This window comes from Dipodomys merriami, unplaced genomic scaffold (assembly GCF_024711535.1).
Source record: "Dipodomys merriami isolate MVZ:Mamm:240054 unplaced genomic scaffold, mDipMer1.0.p SCAF_11, whole genome shotgun sequence".
NCBI lineage: Eukaryota > Metazoa > Chordata > Mammalia > Rodentia > Heteromyidae > Dipodomys > Dipodomys merriami.
Genome location: NW_027202382.1, coordinates 17,891,814 through 17,910,955, shown reverse-complemented (window position 1 = coordinate 17,910,955; position 19,142 = coordinate 17,891,814). Strand labels below are relative to the sequence as shown.

Here is a 19,142-nt window from a genome sequence, read left to right as displayed (position 1 = left end):
ACACCATCAAAGTGTGTTATTTGTCACCACTGCAATGGTTTGATTGGGTGTTGTGGAGGGGACATTTTGGGGGTGAAAACAGACACTTGGGATGTGAAGTGGCAGTGTCTTACATGACCTGATACAACGTCCAGCTAGCGTCTACCAAGACTCAGATCCACAGTGTTGAGTCTACTGGGGAGCAAGTGGTTCTCACCAATGGAAGGTGAGGATATGAATATGTGTCATATCTGGGCCTCACCCTGAACAGCAGGCTGCCCTTGTCATGCTTCCCCTCCCTCCCTTTGCTACCTGGATTTACATAGGAAGACCGGAAGCTAGGTCACAGTCATGATAAAGCCCTAAGAATGCAAAAGCCTGAGGTCCCTAATTTTGTCACAAAGAGCAAAGAAACCAGGGGACTAGAAAAATGCCAAGTTGATAATAGTATTGGTTGCATGCAGATATGGCAAAAACCAATGTGGCCTGTGAATGGTATGATTGGTGGTTAACCCTACAATGTATCAGAATGTGCCAGCACATTACCTGAGAGGTGTTTAATAAATTGAATTTCATACCACAAGGCAACTTGCTTGTGTTAGGCCAATGTCAGATGCAAGGAGCACAAAGCAAATCAGGACCTTGCCTAGTCACAGAGTGGTCAGCACTTGGAGTAGTGGCTTTCCATAAGGAGTGATTTGAGCCCTAGTAGAATTTAGAGGTAATTTCCATGTCATCTCTGGAGGAGATGAGGATTGTGTACTGTGCAGAGGCTAGAGATGCTACAATACATAAAATGGTTTCCTGAAACAAGTAGTTGTCAGGCTCCAAAGCTCAATAGTGCAGAGACTGAAAAATTCTATTCTCATAGATTCCTCAGAACTAAAGGATAAAGAGATGAATCTACTAGAGCTCCCTACTTAAACAGGAGACAAGCATCAGAGCAGTGATCACAGGGTAAGAAAGATCCATGAGATCCATTTCTACCAGGGGCTTCTGTAAAGGCCTTAAGGTGATTGGATGTGAGTGGGCTGTAGGTTGGGATTTTGTAGTTATACTGCCCCAGGGGTTATGTGGAGGGAGAGAGAAGCATACGGGAGCATCACTTCAGCAACTCACCCAAGCCAGAAGAGATCAGCTGAAAATTCCAGTTGTGGATCATTAGAATACGCACTGACCAGGGGGCTGGAAGAAGGGATGTGAAGATCCTTTTAAAAGGATAAAATTTGGTCTCAGAACAATACTACTGTAAGAAGATGAGGGACTCCTCTTTGGGCTCCTCTCTGGATAGAGAGTCTTGCTACTTTCATAGCTTTCCTTTCACCTTCAAATAAACAAATTCTCTCTCTCTCTCTCTCTCTCTCTCTCTCTCTCTCTCTCTCTCTCTCTCTCTGTGTGTGTGTGTGTGTGTGTGTGTTGGTCCTGGGGATTGAATTCAGGACCTAGCACTGTACTGAGCTTTTGGGCTCAAGGCTAGTACTCTACCACTTGAGTTACAGCTCCACTTTCTTTTTTTTCTGTCGGTCATGGGGTTTGAACCCTGGGCCTGGGCATTGTCCCCAAGCTGTTCAGCTCAAGGCTAGTGCTCTACCACTTGAGCTACAGCGCTATTTCCAGATTTTTGTTATTTTATTGGAGGTAAGAGTCTCACAAGGGGCTGGGAAGGTGGCTCAGTGGTAGAGTGTTTGCCTTGCATGCATGAGGCCCTGGGTTTGATGCCTCAACACCACATAAGCAGAAAAAGCTGGAAGTGGTGCTGTGGCTCCAGTGGTAGAGCACTAGCCTTGAGCTGAAGAGCTGAGGGACAGCACCCAGGCCCAGAGTTCAGGCCCCATGACTGGCAAAAAAAAAAAAAAAAGAGTCTCATGAACTTTCTTGCCCAGCCTGGCTTTGAACTGCAATCCTATATCTTAGGCACCAGCACCCAGCTTCCACTTTGATTTTGAAAATTAATAGAGATCACAATCTCACAAATTTTCCTTCCCTCGGCTGCTTTTTTACCGCAATCTTCGGCCTCCTGAGTAGCTAGGATTATAGGTGTGAGCCACCAATGCCTGGCCTTCTGTTTATCTTTAAACATTAAAAAAAAAAGATGAGGTAGACATTGGAAGATTATTTAGAGTCAAGATTTTCAACTTTTAAAATCCCTGACTAAGATTTCATTGGCATGGACAATCATTTTGCCCTAGATCTAGTGATTAACTTCTTTCTACTCTCACCACTGAAGTTCTCCTTTAGCTGAATTAGTAACACCAGGTTGCATGACTGTGACTCCAAGGAACACATTCATATTTCCCCCTCATTCTCCAGAGGGCTGGGATTATAGGTGTGCACCACCATGTTGGGCTCAGCAATGTAGCCTAAGGAATATTTTACTCCAGTGTTTTAGCTATTTCCAAGAAAATGTGTCTCTAAGGGTTCAGGGTCTGCTTTGCTGGTAGAAGCAGAAATTTCAATGTTTTTCTCAGCAATATCTTTATACCCATGTATGGAAGGGTCATTGATTCCAAGGACCTTGCCTTTGTGTACCTATTACATGGGTCTAACCTTGCACTTGCTAAGTAAGCACTCTACCACTGAGTCAAAAGCCCTTCCCCCTGCTGCTCTGTGTCCCTATTATAGGGTCAAGAGAGCAGAGTTATCACTGCACTGGAATAAATTTGAAGGAACAGACACTACAGTCCTCCTCCCCCCACCACAAGTCCCTGTTGCTTTACCTTAGCAAAAACAAGGCCCAGATCTTGTACTGTGCAAACACAGTAGCCCTTCCTTCCGATAACTTCTCTGCTTGGGCATTGTGGGGAATCCTTCTTTACTAGACTTGGTCATGATTGGTCAACATATCCTGTCCTACTTAGCTACAAGGATAGTGGGGGTTGGTTTGTGATTCTGGAGAAATGAGTCGGGCAGTGTACTCAACAGCTACCAGTCTGCTTCACACTGACAGTAGGCTTCAGAAGAGTGTGCCCATTGGTTCCTGGTCTGATGCTGAATCATGTCCTTTCAAGACTTGATGGCTCCGCTTTCCCTTCATTCTGTGAAATATCCTGTGCCTTCCAGTACATTCCTGTCACCGTTTAACTATTTAGACTTGTATGATGTTGCTTGTGATCAAAGCACCCTGATTGATGGTGCTGTGGGAAGGGCTGCCTGCCTTTGTGCTTCTTGGACCCTACTCGACTGCTGATTAGAAGATGGGCATGGAACCAAAAATGTATGTGTGCACATGAGTCTTCATTGGTACCTGATAGTCCAGAGACCTGGGCTTTTTATTAGTTGAAATCTGATGCTCCAGAATATGGATCCTCTCTATGTGCCCTCTATTCCCCCTTCTCTGCCCTGGAGGCTCCTTGGAGATTTAAAGAAAGGGAAACATGCCTTAGTCTGACTTTCCTCATGCTGTGCAGCTCATTTTCGCTGACACAGTCCGTGGGTCTAATGTTCACCAAAAAGTGGGAGGCTCAGAGGCAACTTGGAAAAGGGCAAAGCTAGGCAGAATTGTTGTCTTCTTGCTCTGGGTAACTCTACTTTTTTTTTTTTTTTTTTTTGCACCAGTATTGGAACTTGAATTTGGGGCCTGGGCACTGCCCCTGAGCTCTTTTGCTCAAGGTTAGTGCTCTTATCACTTGAGCCACAGCTGTGCTTCTGGTTTTCTGGTAGCTAATTGGACATAAGAGTCTTATGGACTTTTCTGCCCACGGTTTGCTTTGAACCATGATTCTCAGATCTCAGCCTCCTGAGTAGCTAGAATTGCAAGTGTGAGCCACCAGTTCTCACTGTCCTTAGCTTTTTGTTGTTGTTGTTGTTAAGGCTGGCACTCTACCATAACTCCACTTCCTGCTTTTTGGTGGTCAATTTGAAATAAGAGTCTCATGGACTTTCCTGCCTTGGCTGGCTTCGAACCATGATCCTCAGATCTCAACCTCCTAAGTAGCTAGAATTACAGGCGTGAGCCTCTGGTGCCTGGCTCTACTTCTTTTAATACACCCTCACAGAAAATTCACCATTAGAGCAGGCTTATGACACTCCTGACTCATAGAGAGCTTAGCAGTCACTAAGCCTTTTTCACACATGCTGCTACTCATCCTGGCTTCTCCAATTGGCCCAGGTACAGTATTTTCTTTTCTTTTTAAATTCACAGCCCTACTTAAAAAATAAAACAGATACTGCCTTATTCTGCTATGGATCAGTCAGAAGCTCTTGCTCACATCTAGATTCCCCTTGCAGTCTTTCTTCTGCAGAAGGAGAAGTTAGCAAAGATTGCATCTGTCTCAAAGTGTCCAAACACAGCTTGGAGCAGAAATCAACCTCAGCCCGGCTCAGCGTTGGCTGAGGTCTCTGAAGGTAAGCCTCTCGATTAAGGTTCTAAAGCCAGTTACTCATTTCCTTTTGGGAGCAGTTAATTCTAATCTTAATGTCAGCTTTAATGTCCAAAAGAAAATGGGTTGAATCTACATTTATTAACACTGAACATCGTTATTTTTTGAAGGCTACAAAGTGCCTTTGGATATTGTGAAACTTGGATTCCGTCCACAGAATTCACGAAATACTCAGTGTCGCTTGGCTGGATAATTGGGGTCTGGAGGCCAGGTTCCTTGGGAGTCAGTTCTCCTGGCCTTTTCTCTGTCTTCTCGGGAGGGTATAGTCTCTGGGCTTTGTCAAGAATGCTGAATATGGGCTAGTGTCATGGTTCATGTGGTAGAGCAACTGCTTATCAAGCACAAAGTCCTGAGTTCAAATCCCAGTACTGAAAAAAAAATTCTATGCTGAGTACCAGGTCCTCAGGTTTCAAGGGGACCCTTAAAAATATGTTTTGGGGCTGGGAAGGTGGCTCAGTGGTAGAGTGCTTGCCTTGCATGCAGGAGGCCCTGGGTTCGATTCCTCAGCACCACATAAAAAAGAAAAAAGCCAGAAGTGGTGCTGTGGCTCAAGTGGTAGAGCACTAGCCTTGAGCTGAAGAGATGAGGGACAGTGCCCAGGCCCAGAGTTCAGGCCCCACAACCGGACCCCCCCCCCCACACTGCCAAAAACAAAATAGGTTTTGGCTGACCTAGCAAGGAGACCCAAATTTTATACCCATGGTAGAATAGAACAAGGCTAAGAGGACAGAGACATACCCATATATGCTTGCATGTGTGTGACTGCATGTGTGTCTGCATGTGTGTGTTGTGTCTGCATGTGTGCTAGGGCACACTGGCTGGGAACTGGGCTAGGAGTGGGCAAGGCCCATTGTATACTAGTTATTTAATTCTACATAACAAATTACCTCAAAAATCATGGTGGCTTAAGACAACACTATTTAGTATTCACAGCTTCTGTGGCCAGGCTTATCAGGTCCTCTGCTTCATGGTCTCCCATAGTCATTGCAAGCCACAAGTGGAAGGAGCTGCTTCCTGGCTCACTCACCTGGCTGTTGGCAGCATTCTGTTCTTTGTGGGCAGATGGACTAAAGCCTCACTTCCTCCTTAGCTAGGTTCCTTATGGCATGAGACTCTCTAGACAGACTCTTTCAACATGGAAGAGAAAGAGTACTAGAGAGGTGAATGCACAATTCCTTTTAAAATTATTATTATAAAGGTGATGTAGAGAGGAGTTACAGTTACATAAGTCAGGTAAAGAGTACATTTCTTTTTGGACAAGGTCCCTTTCCTTGCGCTCTTCCAGTTCTCCCCTCCCATCCCCACCCTTAATGAATGCACTATTCCTTGTTATGTAAGCACAAGAAACAATCCATCACTTTTGCCATTTCCTAGTCATTAGAAGTGAATCAGTAGGGCCAACCCACTCAGGAAGAGATCTGCAGGATCACTGTGAGCCAGGACCAAAGCTCCTGACCATGTGCTTTGTGAGTATGGAGTAGGCAGGGAGGACAAAGACAGCAGGGAGACTGGGCCCCCGGGCACTTCTGGACACTCATCAGTGCTATGCCAGCCAGGTGAACACAGTGGGTGTTGAAAGAAGCAAACTCTTGGGGATTCAGGTTATCCTCCAAACATCACTAGAAGAAATGGCATAAAGGTTGTGAAAAGGATGTGATAGTTTATGATTTTCCAAGCCTGACCATGCCACTATCTCATAAAATCCTCACAAAGCTCCAACATGGGATAAGGAGGTTTACCACACTCAATGTGGAGGACCAAGCCCCAAAAGGGGTTGGTCTGAGACTCAAGGTTCCAATCCAGCTCCAATCTTGCTGCCATACTGTGTGCATTTTTTTTGCATGTAGAAACCCACAGTATATCAATAACCTCCTCTGCTGTGCATTTATGTTGTACTGAGGAATCAAACCCAGGGCCTCATGCATGCTAGGCAAGCACTCTACCACTAAGTCACATTCCCAGCCCTCTGCTGTATATTTATAGGGGCTTGCCTAAGTGGGTGGCAGCGACATGTAGGACCCAGGAAAGTGGTTCGGCAGCACAAAGTGTGAGAGGCTTCCCTGAGCTTGGTTTCTTAGCCAGGCTGATCTAAACCCATCTTTTGGTTCTGTTCAGGCCTGCACAGGAGCCAGGCCCTGGATGTTATAACATCTAGTCTCTCAGAAAAGCTCTGGAGACACACCGCCTAGCTTACACCTCTGCTCCCAGTTAATACTGGGTGCCTGAAACACCAGTGCTTCTCATAGGACTTCCCAGAGCATGAGCTCATGGACTGGTACATGATCAATACCAGGGTGGAGGGAATGGGCTGAGGTACCCACTTTATTGCTGAGAAAGTTGAGGCCAAGACTTGACTCAGTGCTTTTCTCATGAAGCCAGGCAGCCTCTTAGAAAGCTACAAAGTACAGAGCCACATTAGATCTGTTATTATTACTACCACTGTATAGGCACCAGGAACCTTTGCTGCTGCCTGTGGGTGTAGTCTGCAGGGGGAAGGGAGACCACCCTAGTTTCCTCACTAGGAGGGCTGTGAGCCTCTTGCTGAAGAGCCAAGTATGTGTGCCAGGGCAGAGTTCAGCAGGCCAGGCAACCTGGCAGGAGTAACTGGGGAAATTGTGTATGTTAACTTCAGTAACCACAGTTCAGAGTTTGGGTGGAAAGCCTGTTTCAGTACTAGCTTCGCTCTCCTCTGCCCCGCTGCTGCAGGCCTGAACGGGCTCTTGTTGGAAAGGAATCAGGCCTCCCCCCCCACCCCCCCCCCCCAGGAGGAAGGGCCCTCCTGTCTGTGGTCCGCATTATGTGCACTGGATTCCAGGCTGTTGGTCTCATGTGAGGCTGAGCTCTGAGATGCTTAGCTGGCGGATTGTTTTGCTAGGTTTCTCCTACAATTAATTTGGAAATTACCCGGCTACCCACAGCCTTTCCTGATATTTTGTACACTCCTGGCCTGCTCCTGCAGCTTTTCATTTGGTAGAATCAAGCTGGGAAGAGTCCAGGGTAAGCTGGCAGAAGGCTTTGACTGACAAAGGTGCGGCTCTCCTTTAGCAACAACCAGTCCCCAACATTGGCACTCCTGGTCCTGCTTGATAGCTTCTTTGAAGCAGTCAGAACCATGAACTTCACAGACAGTGTAAAGACACATGCTCCATGGAGGGCATATGAAGGGCATTCAGAGGAACTACCCAAAGCGAGAACTCCAGGCAGCACAAACAAGCACGTCTCCTGATCCTCCATCTCTGGAGGAAAATTCCTCAGACTTCTTCTTCTTTTTTGGGGGGGGGTCCGGTTGTTGGGCCTGAACTCTGGGTTTGGGTGCTGTCCCTCAGCTCTTCAGCTCAAGGCTAGCACTCTACCACTTGAGCCACAGTGCCACTTCCGGCTTTTTTCTTTTTGTTTATGTGGTGCTGAGGAATTGAACCCAGGGCCTCATACATGCAAGGCAAGTACTCTACCACTGAGCCACCTTCCCAGCCCAATTCCTCAAACTTCTGATTCACCTTGCTATGGACTTGTTGAAGGTCAATCCCTCTACCTATGAAAAGGATATGTGACCTTGAGATTTATTTTTTGCTGTTATTGGGGCTTGAACCTTCAGCTTGCATGGCACCCTACCACTTGAGCCATACCTCTGATCCTGCTTTTTGTTGGTTATTTGAAGATGGAGTCTCATAGACTTTTCTGCCTAGTTTGGCTTTGAACCTCTATTCTCCAGATCTCAACCTCTTGAGTAACTAGCATTATAGCATGAACCAAGCTGGGTGCTGGTGGATCACACCTGTAATCCTAGCTACTCAGGTAGTTATGATCTGAGGATTGTGGTTTGAAGACTCAGAAGGCTGAGATCTGAGGATCATGGTTCAAATCCAGTCTGGGCATGTAAAAGTTCATGAGAGTCTAGTCTCCAATAAACCACTCAAAAACTGAAAGTGGCACTGTGGCTCAAAGTGGTAGAGCACTAGCCTTGAGCAAAAAGAGCTCAAGGATAGCATGTGGGCCCTGAGTTCAAGCCCCACAAACACCACTGCCACCACCAACAAAAAAGCATGAACCACTAGCACCCAGAGAAATTGTCTTTTTTTTTGTCGGTTGTGGGGCTTGAACTCTAGACCTGAGCACTGTCCCTCAGCTCTTCAGCTCAAGACTAGCTCTCTACCACTTGAGCCACAGCACCACTTTGTCTTCTTGTATCTCATCAGAACAAAATGCAGTTAAAACCTGCTGTTTCCCAGATTGGTTGTGAGAATCCAAAGAGATGTTATATGGAAACACTTGGTACACTTTGTATAGTGGCCTCCCTCTAACCATGTTGGAATTATGTCAGTTAGCTGTGTCCTGTTAATCCCAGTCCCTTATTGTGTAACAAGGAAAGTTAGCCTCCTATTTCCCTCTTCAAAACAAGGTATAGGACTATATAACCTGCAGGTTCATGTTTACTGATACAAAATGTCAAGAAAAGTCTTTTTTTTTCTTGCTGGTCCTGGGGCTTGAACTCTGGGTCTGGGTGCTGTCCCTGGGCTCCTCCTTGCTCAAGGCTAGCGCTCTAACACTTGAGCCGCAGTGCCACTCCTGATAGTTTCTGTGGTTGATTGGAGATGAGAGCCTCACAGAGTATCCTGCTCTGGCTGGCTTTGAACTGAGATAATCTCATCTCTGCTAAGATTACAGGTGTGAGCCACCAGTGCCCAGCTTTTTCAAGGAAAGTTTTAAAGGGAGTAAACCAAGGGTTCATTTCCCTCTTCCCTGTAAAGGTCACCTTCTCCATCAGTATGCATGCATTAGGCTACAAGTAACAGAAGGTTCAAGGATAGTTTTGTTTTTGTTTTTGTTTTGTCAGTCATGGGGCTTGAACAGCCTCAATACTGTCCTGGAGCTTTTTCACTCAAGGCTAGTGTTCTACCATTTAGAGCCACTGGTCTTTAATTAGAGATAAGAGTCTCATGGACTTTACCTCCCTGGGCTGGCTTTGAACCATGATCCTCAGATCTCAGTCTCCTGAGCATCTAGAATTACAGGCATGAGCCACTGGTGCCTAGCTTAGGACAGTTTTGAACCTGAATGATATTTGTTATTTCTGACAACAGACACCCACAGAACCAAGATTAGTTCAATCAGCAATGCAGTCCTCAGACCGTAGCTTTTTCACATTTTTCTGCTTTGCCATCATCTATCGGGTGGTATATTCCCCCCAGGGTTTACCTACTGGGTCTCCACACTTCCAGGTATCACACTCAACATCCCAAAATAGAAAAAGGTCGCTGTTCTTTTTCTTTTCTTTTTTGTGCCAGTCCTGGGGCTTGAACTCAGGGCCTGACTGCTGTACCTGAGCTTCTTTTGCTCCAGGCTAGCACTCTACCACTTGAGCCACAGTGCCACATTCAGCTTTTTCTGAGTAGTTTGTTGGAAATAAGAGTCTCATAGATTTTTCTGCTGGGGCTGGCTTCAAACCATGTTCCTCTGATCTCAGCTTCCTGAGTAGCTAGGATTATAGACATGAGTCACGGGTGCCTAGTTTCACTGTTCTTTTTCTGTCTCTTTTTAAGAACAAAGACACTTTTTTTTTCCAGGAGCCCCAAATAGACTTTCCTGGACATCTCATTGGTCTAGAAGGTACACCTGTCCATTTCTAAATAAGCCATTGACAACAGTGGCAGGATTATTACCACATCTATCTGAGACAAGTCAAGCTTTAATCCCGGAAGGAGTCAATCTTCCTCTAAAACATATGACCAACTGAAACCTAAACAAAACTGGAGTTCTGCATCTAGCAGTGTTTAGCAGTCCTCTTCTTGAGCATACCAGAGAGAGGATGAACTGTCCTCTATTGGCCCTTGCGTGCCACCCGCCCCCAGTTGTATTGTCAAAAGCCCTGTGCACAATTCCCATGGGAGGACATGCGCTTTTCCTCATGAGCTCCAGGAAGAGACGTGAGGACCATCACACTTCATCTGAGGTTTGACCGTGGTATGAATTTGTAATGAAAAATTGAAAGAAAAGGGAAATTTCTGTGAATGCTTCTGTTAAATGCAAGTTAAAAAAATAGCATGAGCACTGGACATTGATCAAAATGAACTAAGCAACTCGATGGCAGCGATGGAAGGGAGGGAACGAGTGGGAAAGAGGGAACAGCTGATGCTATGAAAACCAAAAGAAATGTACATATCACTCAATGTGGAAGAAATAACTGTATTGCAAAGCTCATAGAACTCACAAATGTGATACACCATGATAGACAATTTGCCCCATGAAAGTTAGAATGTGTTTGTGACTTTAACTAAACATCACTATCCCACAATACTGTGAGATTTGGGAAATTATGTAATCAATCACAATAAAGAATTTGAAAAAAAAATAGCATGAGCAACTTTCTCAGGGCTGCTCAGGTTGTACCATGTTCCCACCCTTGGTCCTCAAGTCTGTCTGTTTCCTAGCCTGAAGGAAGGATGAAATTCCAGCTAGGACACATGCTGGCAACTGTGCCAGAAGCAGAGAGCCCAGATAGCTTGGCCTGACCCATGGGGCTCCCACTGGCTGAGGCTTTGGAGATGCGACACAGGGTCAGGCATGAAAAGGTGACAATGAGACACAGGGTGTTGGGAAAATAGCGAATGGTGTGCTGGCTCAGGGAGACTGAGGGGACTGTGGGTCTCTGAGTACCAGGTGAGGAACCACCTGGGACTGTCCATATAGATTGGCAGGGGGCTTGCTGGACTGGACTGGATCTGGCAGGATGAGCTGGGAGAGGGAGCAGGATGGATGGAGGCAGGAGACGAGAATGCAGATTGGTGCTTTGCTGAGTGCTAGGGATGATGGCAGAGGGGGGATATGCCCCATGAGGCTGTGATTCTCACACTTTGTTTCTGGGTTGCTGAGTGCCTCCAGGTCTGCAGAATCATACATGACTCTAAAAAAGTGCTCTAGGTTCCCAGATAGCCAGACAAGCCAGCCCTCTATACCAATCTGAAGTCTTGATTTCAGCTTCCCAATCCCTGTCTCCGGAGGAGCTAATAGCTAATCCTGAGGTCTCCCAGGCCTCTCTGTGCCCAGTTAACCCTTCTGAGCTAAAGTAGAAACTGGGTGTGGGGGCTGGGACGGTGGCTCAGTGGTAGAGTGCTTGCCTTGCATGCATGAGGCCCTGGGTTCGATTCCTCAGCACCACGTAAGCCGGGAAAAAAAAAGCCGGAAGTGGCACTGTGGCTCAAATGGTAGAGTGCTTGCCTTGAACTGAAGAGCTGAGGGACAGTGCCCAGGCCCAGAGTTCAGGCCCCACAACCGGACTCCCCCCCCAAAAAAAAAGAAACTGGGTGTGGGCTGGCTCAGGGATATGGGATGCTTCCCAGGAAGCAGACAGCATTCTAGGGTTAAGCAAGGGAGAGCCACTCCACTGCCAAGACCATATTGACCTCAGCCAGAGAGAAGGCAGAAGCATGGGGGAGACCAAGCACTATTCCATGAAGGGCTGATCTCCTCCTACCCCCACACATATCTGTCCGCCTCAGTGTTTAATTTTGTTCCAGGCTGGAGAAACACTAGTCACACGGACTTCCCTCTAGGCAGTACTGAGCTATTTAACTAACCAGTGGTTCTGTTTGCCCATCCATACAATAGGGGCCCTTACAGGGAAGTTCTCTCAAGTGGTACCCCATCCCTAACCTTGAATCCTCACCACTACCACCACCACCCCTCAACCCCTACACACAATTGATAACCTCTTCTTCACAGCGCCTTTCATTATGATGATCATCACATTCAGTCTCTCTTGAGAAAGGCAGAGGTTCTATCAGCTGTGAGATTGTGGAAAAGTCACATGCCCCTTGTGGGCTCTATAGAACACATACATATAGCCATCCGGTTGATAATACTGAGAACTCACGGGAGCACTGAGATGTGAGTCCTGGCTGTCCCAGTGCTTACCCACATGATCCTGAGAAAGTCATCTGGGTCCCTGCTCATCCTTCATGATATATTCTCTTGTTGGCATTGGCTCTATCAGGGATGTTTTTCCCGTTACCCTGTCATGTCACCCACACACATGAATCAATACTTCCTGGGAACAGGATGAACCCCAGAGAGGTGGGTGTGTCTGAGGCAGAGGAGCTTCCATCCAGGGCCTTGGCTGTCTACAGGGTATCCCTTTGCTTACACTAGCCCAGAAATAGGGACCTTTCCCGCTGGCCATTATTTCCTAAGAAGAAAGCTGTATTTATTTGCCTAAACCTCCAACTATCCCAGACTTGGGGCTCAAACTGAGAGGTTAGGGGTTGTTCATTCCTTATTTAAGTTTAGGGAGATATATTACAATTTAGGGATGATACAGAGACCAGAACCCAAGGTCCCTGCTAAAATGCCTCAGATGGGAATCATGAACTATTGTGGCCCTGTCACTTGACCTTCAGGTTACTTTCAACTGCATTTTTTTTTCCAAATAGATTCTCATTGAGTGTCATTGTCACAGTCAACTGTCCAGCTAGACACATGAGATGAGAAGCATTCTTAGACCCAGGATTCTGAGACTTATATCACTCAAGGGATGAGATAATGCACTCCATCCTTCCAAGCCCTCATCCCTCTCTTTATAGTGATATCCACTAGGTAGTGCTGTGGTGCTGGTTAGGTACGTGTGTGTGTGTGTGTGTGTGTATGTGTGTGTGTGTGTGTGTTGGTCCTGGGGCTTGAACTCAGGGCTTGGGCACTGACTTTGAGCTTTTGTGCTCAAGGCTAGTACTCACTCTACTATTGGAGCCATAGCTCCACTTCTGGCTTTTATGTGGTTAACTGGAGACAAGAGGCTCATGGACTTTTCTGCTTGGGCTGCCTTAGAATCTTGGTTACCAGATCACATCCTCCTGAGTAGCTAGTATTACAGGCATGAGCTACTGGTGCCTGGCTAAGAACAAGGCATCTTGATCAGTGTCACCCCTTCCATCATTTACGCCCCCCCTCTTTCTCAACCCTACCCATCTCAAGTTATATGGTTCCATTTTCACATATGCACATTGAATATTATTAAGGCATTCACCCACTCTTCCTCTCTCCATTCATTTCCCCCGCCAAAAAATAACCAGGTTTCAGCTTCCCAGTGTTAATTTGTTAAACTGTTCATTAGTTGTTCAGAGGAATTACACCTTTGGAATCCTCCCCTGATATACCATACTTCAATAAATTTGTTTGTTTATATATGCATATGATTGTATATGTTTTTATATGTATTTGTGTGTGTGTGTGTGCGTGCGTGCGTGCGCGTGCCCTGGGACTTGAGCTGGGCACTATCCCTGTATCCCTAAGCTTTTTTGCTCAAAGCTAGTGCTCTACCAATTGAGGCACAGCTCACAAACTTTCTACCACTTGAGCCAAGTCTTAAGGATTTTCCTGCCTGGGCTGGCTTTGAATGGCAGTGATCCTTAGATCTCAACCTCAGGGTACAGGCTACAGGTGCCTTGCTTAGCTTTTTTTTTTTTTTCCTTAAAAAATTGTTATTATAAAGGTGAGGTAAGATGTATTTTTTAAACAACGAACACAACCTGATTTTATAATAAGAAAAATATTTTAATAAGAAAAGATTTCCCACAGAATTCTTAAACATGATTATGAATGTTCCTGGTGAACCGCAAGCACACAGAAGTTGCATGTCCTGAGCGTTCGGCTAAACCGTCCACAACGTCATTTCAACAAGATTCTTAGTACTCCTGGAAAACGCACTGCCCCTCCATTGAAGGGGGGGGGGTGTCACCGCCATCAGGAGGAGGGTCACCGCCATGGGAAGGGTCACCACTGCCACAGTGACCCCCGCCTTCCGCCTCTGCAGCCCCCTCTAAGCCCCTGTGGTCCGGACGCGTCCCCGACAAGCGCCGCACGCCACTGCGATCTTTCCCCTTTCTCCCTAATCGGTTTTCCCACTACAGGACCTGGGGCCAAGTTTACTTTTGTTGCTGTTTCCTCAGCTTAATTGCAAAGCAAAGTTAATTTGAAAGAAAAGAAATGCCGCAGCTCTGGGGCGAATTCTAACGAGCCTAAGGCAATTAGGGAAGAACGCATCTAATTACCCCGAGCCCCGGGGCGCCTGCACACCGCGCTGGGGTGCAAGTCGGGCGGAGGGGCAAACTCTTGTTCCCAGCGCATACATGGGGGCATGGGGGGGGGGAGAAAAGATAAAAAAGAGACGCACCTTCAGTCTCGGAACCCCCAGGTGAGGGGTTGGGAGTCCCGCCCCGCGGGGTGCGCTTTCCTGGAGTCAGCTGTCCCGAGGCGCTGTGGCCGGTCCGGCGGGCTGCGCGGTCCGCGCGGGTCCCCCCCGCGGTGGCGGAGTCTAATTTTTGCCATGCGCCCATTCCCTCCCGCCCACCGGGTGGCCGCCAGCTCTCGACGGGGAGACCGAGAAAGGGTGTCGATTGGTCTCCAGCGCCTGGATCTCAACCTTCTTGGGTCTCCGGAAGAACACACTCAAGTCCTTCCGCAGCGTCTTCTCTCCTGGCTGGAGCCATGGCACAACCGCGTCCAGAATCCCGAGCACACTACGACTTGCGGGAGGAGGCGGGGGGGGGGGGGCGGAAACGTCACCCTTGGCTATCCCAGCTTGCCCCTTCCCCGGGATTTATCGCGAAGCTCTTGGTTTTGTGACACTTAAAAAAATCTCCTTTCCACCTAGGTCCAGTCTCTTTGTTGTCAACACTCATCTCCTTCCTTTTTCTCTTTCCCCTTAACCAAGTTACATATATGTATATGTATATATGTATACATACATATATATGTATATATATACATATATATGTATATATGTATACATACATATATATGTGTATATATATATATATATATATATATATATATATATATATATATATATATATATATAAGTCCTTGCTTTTCAGGGGGACCATCATCTGAGGTAGCAATCACAAATTCCCATTTTGTAAATGAGGACATTAGAAAAGAGACTGATTGGCTTAAGGTTAATGGTGTGGTAGAAGGGTTGCAATTGGTAATTAGCAGAGGAAAAACAAAACAACAACAAAAACAAAAGCCGGATTCCAGCACTAACCGGTAATGGTTTAAGGGGACTGGAAGACTGAATTTCCACTCCAGACAGCAAGGCATCTTGACCTAGAACCCTTGAATGTCATACCTTGAAGGTTCCACAGGAGGAGGAGGGAGGCCCAAGCCTTTTCCTAGGTTGCAGGACTGATTCTGGACCCCGGATGCACCCGGGCAGGGTCAGAGGTTCGGTTGGCATTTGTCTCCAACTGGTCTTTTACCATCATAAAAGCCATAAAGAAATATTTAATCTTGGATTGTCCAATATAGGCTACTAATGATCACTCCGCAGGTGTGAGCCCAAAAAAATCTAGTAAAATACACTACAAAACTTGAAGATATTGCATGAAAAAAGACAATCTATCTCAAAATTTTAATGTTGACATATGTTAAACTTTTGATGTATTAGATTAAATACAATGTATGGTTAAAACTAATCTCATCTGTTACTTTTTACTTTACTAATGTGGTTGCTAGAATATTCAATTTTTACAATTATGATTTATACTATGTTTTTATTGGATTGCAGAAATTTGGACAAATTCCAATTTGGACTGAACAGAGCTCACATGTGAAGAGGATATTGCAGTCTCCAAACATTAACAAACAAACCCTAATACATCTACGTACCTTTTCACAGTTCCACTCTTTTCTAATAAAGCTAACTGTGCTGAAGAGGTTTCTTTTTTTTTTTTTTGTAATCAGAGGAAAGTTAGATTTTTCTGATTTTGGTGTTCCTACAGCCTAGAACAGCAAGATAAAATAAAAGTCCAGCTTTCTTCCCCTGAAGATCATTTCAGTGACTGCCCAATTTTATGTTTCTCTTTTTCCCCTTTCATTTCCCTTCCTGCTTTTTTCCCTTCCTTATTTCTAATTTCCTTCCTTCCTTCCTTCCTTCTTCCTTCCTTCCTTCCTTCCTTCTTCCCTCCCTCTCTCCCTCCTCCCTCCCTTTCACATCTTGACGAAAAGAAAACATGAGCAATACACAAGTGTATTTCTATCTCCCTCAACGGAGAATCAGATTTATGACTGGGCAGTTATAGCCGTGAAATGACCAGCACACCTGCTCAAAACATTGATGCTAGAAACGAAACCTGGAACTTTAAGTTAGATGCCACGTAGTTCCCTGAAAGTGGTTAGGCTTTGGGTCGCCATTCAGAAGCCCTGGGTGGCCCACCGATGTTGCCAAACTTGCAGGGTGGCATCCAGGAAGCCCGTGAAAACAACAAGAGGGGGTAGAGGACAGTGCAGATCTCTGCGGTAGCCGATGGGGAGACCAAAAGTCCAACTGAGGCACAGTTCCTACTGCCAGCTGTTTTCTGAATCGAGGAAAACCAGTTTGGTTCAACCAGGACAAAAATCTCCTATATGAAAACAAAGGGGGGGTACTTCTTTTGCAAACGTGTTATTTTAGGAATAAAAAGGCTCTGTTGGAGCCTTTTAGTGTACGGTAAGGTAGCCACAGGCCCCAGAGCGGGAACCACGTCTAAAGGCCCGAGTTTTGCGCAGCCCAGGAAAGGGTGAAGCTGGGACGTCTTACAATTCCGAGACGCTACGCTATCCCCTCCGCCTTTTGTTGCACCCGCTCAGGTAGAACACCCGAGCACCCTGTCCTTTGGGACTTGGCCTAATCAGGAGTTCCACATGTCTATCCAAACTCTGCGCTAGCCTCTCCCGCCTCTTCCCATTTACAAAGCAAATCGGGTGTGTAAGCGGTGTGCCCAGGAGTCTGGGCCTCTCGGGTCCTCTTGGTCCCTTCCACGTGGGCCTCAATACGGTCCTCTCTTTAGGTCTTGGGGACATTTAGTTCGCGTGGACAGCGGAGGTATCTAAAAATCTGTGTGCCTCAGGTTCATATGGCTGACACGAACCGATCCACCCCTCCAGGATAGGCGGCGTGGCGGGCATGGTAGGTGCCAGCACCGCTCCCTCCTAGCTGCCCGCCAGGATTGTAACAGGGCCCTAACGCTCCGAACTGGCCAGGCGATGTGCGCCCGTAGAAGTCCACGGCGGTCTCCACGCCGCCACTGCTGCCACCCGACGGCGGCGAAGCGGGTCCCGCCAGGCGGCCGGCCGCGGCGAACAGCGCACTGCCAGCGCCCTGCGGGAACGCGCCGTCGGGGCCCGCATAGGCGGCCGCATAGGCCGAGGGGTTGGCTGGCCGGGCCCCGGCGCAGCCGGCGGGCTGATAACCGGTGGTAGTGGCGGGGGCGCCCGCCGAGGCAAAAGCGCAGGAGCCGCCGGGCCCAGACGGTGCGGGGCCCAGCTCCGGGCTGAGCGGCCGCTCCGGAACCAACCCGAAGACCCGGCAAGGACCTGGCGACGCGGCGGGGTAGTAGACCGGAGGCGGCGCGGCGAGCGACGGCGGCGCGTAGCCCGCATAGACGGCACCCGGGTAGGGCGGCCGCGCGGTGGGCACCGCACCCGGGAAGATGGCTGCGGCAGCGGCGGCGGCGGCAGCGGCGGCGGCGGCCGCCGCGTCGTGCATGTACGCCGGGTACGTGGAGAGGTCCGAGCGCTTGAAGCGCTTTCGGCGGCGCAGGAAGCTGCCGCTCTCGAACATGTCCTCGGCGTTGGGATCCAGCGCCCAGTAGTTACCTTTGCCCGGGCGGCCGGCCTCGCGCGGGATCTTGAGGAAGCAATCGTTGAGCGTGAGGTTGTGGCGGATGCTGTTCTGCCACTTTTTGGGGTTGTCGCGGTAGAAGGGGAAACGTTCGGTGATGAACTTGTAGATGCCGCCCAGGGTGAGGCGGCGCTCGGGCGCGTGCGCGATGGCCATGGCGATGAGCGCGATGTAGCTGTAGGGCGGCTTCCCGCGCTGCAGGGGGCGCTTGCGCCGGCGCCCCCCGGCAGCCCGGCCCGACGCCTCCGCGGGGACCCCGGCCCCGGCCCCCGCGGCCTCGCTGCGCTCCTCCTTCACCGACGCCAGCGCCTCGGGCTGCGGCGGCGGCGGCGGCCCGCTCTCGGCGGTCATGGCGCGGCGGTCCCTACCGTCTCCCGGGCGTCTGTGCCCCTCCTGGTGGGCGTCGATCGTCGTGGGTAGAGACGGGCCTGGGTTCCCCGCAGCGACTCCAGGCGCTGGGAGGAGCGCTTCGGGCTCGCACCCAGAGCACAGCTGCTTGGGCTGGGGTGCGCTGCGGGCTCCTTGCACCGGGTCTCCCGGCGGGCGCACTAGGGACTCCGCGGTGTCCCGCACACCGACGGCTCAGCTCCTGTTCCGGAGATCGAGGCCAGCTAGCGGAGCTAGTGTCGGGATCGGGGCTAGGTTCCTTGGCTCCCCGGTACCAGGCGATCGAGGGGTCCGGAAGTGGTCCCAAGATGGGGAGGAGAGAAGCTGGTCCAGGGTCCTTGCTGGTCAGAGGATCACCGTCGAGGTCGTAGCCGCAGAAGAGGCTGCAAGAGAAGGTCTGAAACCAGAGCGGTCAGTGCCGCGGGTGCGGGACCCTTTGCTGGTGGGCCGCCCAGGCCCGGTCCCCGCGGCCGAAGCGTCCGGCCGTGCAGAGTGCAGGAAGGCGAGGCAGGGCAGCAGGGTCGGGGCGCGGGCCAGGCGGGGCGGCGGGCATCTGCTCTCCTCCTCAGCGGTGGACTCGGGGACCGCTGGTGCGGCGCTCCCCCGAACGCACCGGGGCCAGCTCCTCCCTCCGCCAGTTTCTCCTCCTTAAAGGCGCCAGGAAGCTTGGGGCGTAGCCGGTTCCCCGCCCGCCCTCACCCCCCGACTGCCCGCCCCCCAGGCGCACCTCCCCAGGTGCCTGCAAC

At 49.0% G+C, this 19,142-nt stretch overlaps 1 protein-coding gene across 1 annotated transcript; it reads right to left on the bottom strand.

The window, feature by feature from the left end:
* Positions 1–17,238: 17,238 nt before the first annotated feature.
* On the bottom strand, positions 17,239–18,360 carry Foxe1 (forkhead box E1). The gene has a single exon (XM_070005782.1). The coding sequence runs from the start codon at positions 18,358–18,360 to the stop codon at positions 17,239–17,241; it is 1,122 nt and encodes a 373-aa protein (XP_069861883.1).
* Positions 18,361–19,142: the final 782 nt, after the last annotated feature.

Coding starts and splice junctions, on each gene's coding strand:
- Foxe1 (XM_070005782.1), bottom strand. CDS start 18,360: ATGACCGCCGAGAGCGGGCCGCCGCCGCCGCCGCAGCCCGAGGCGCTG.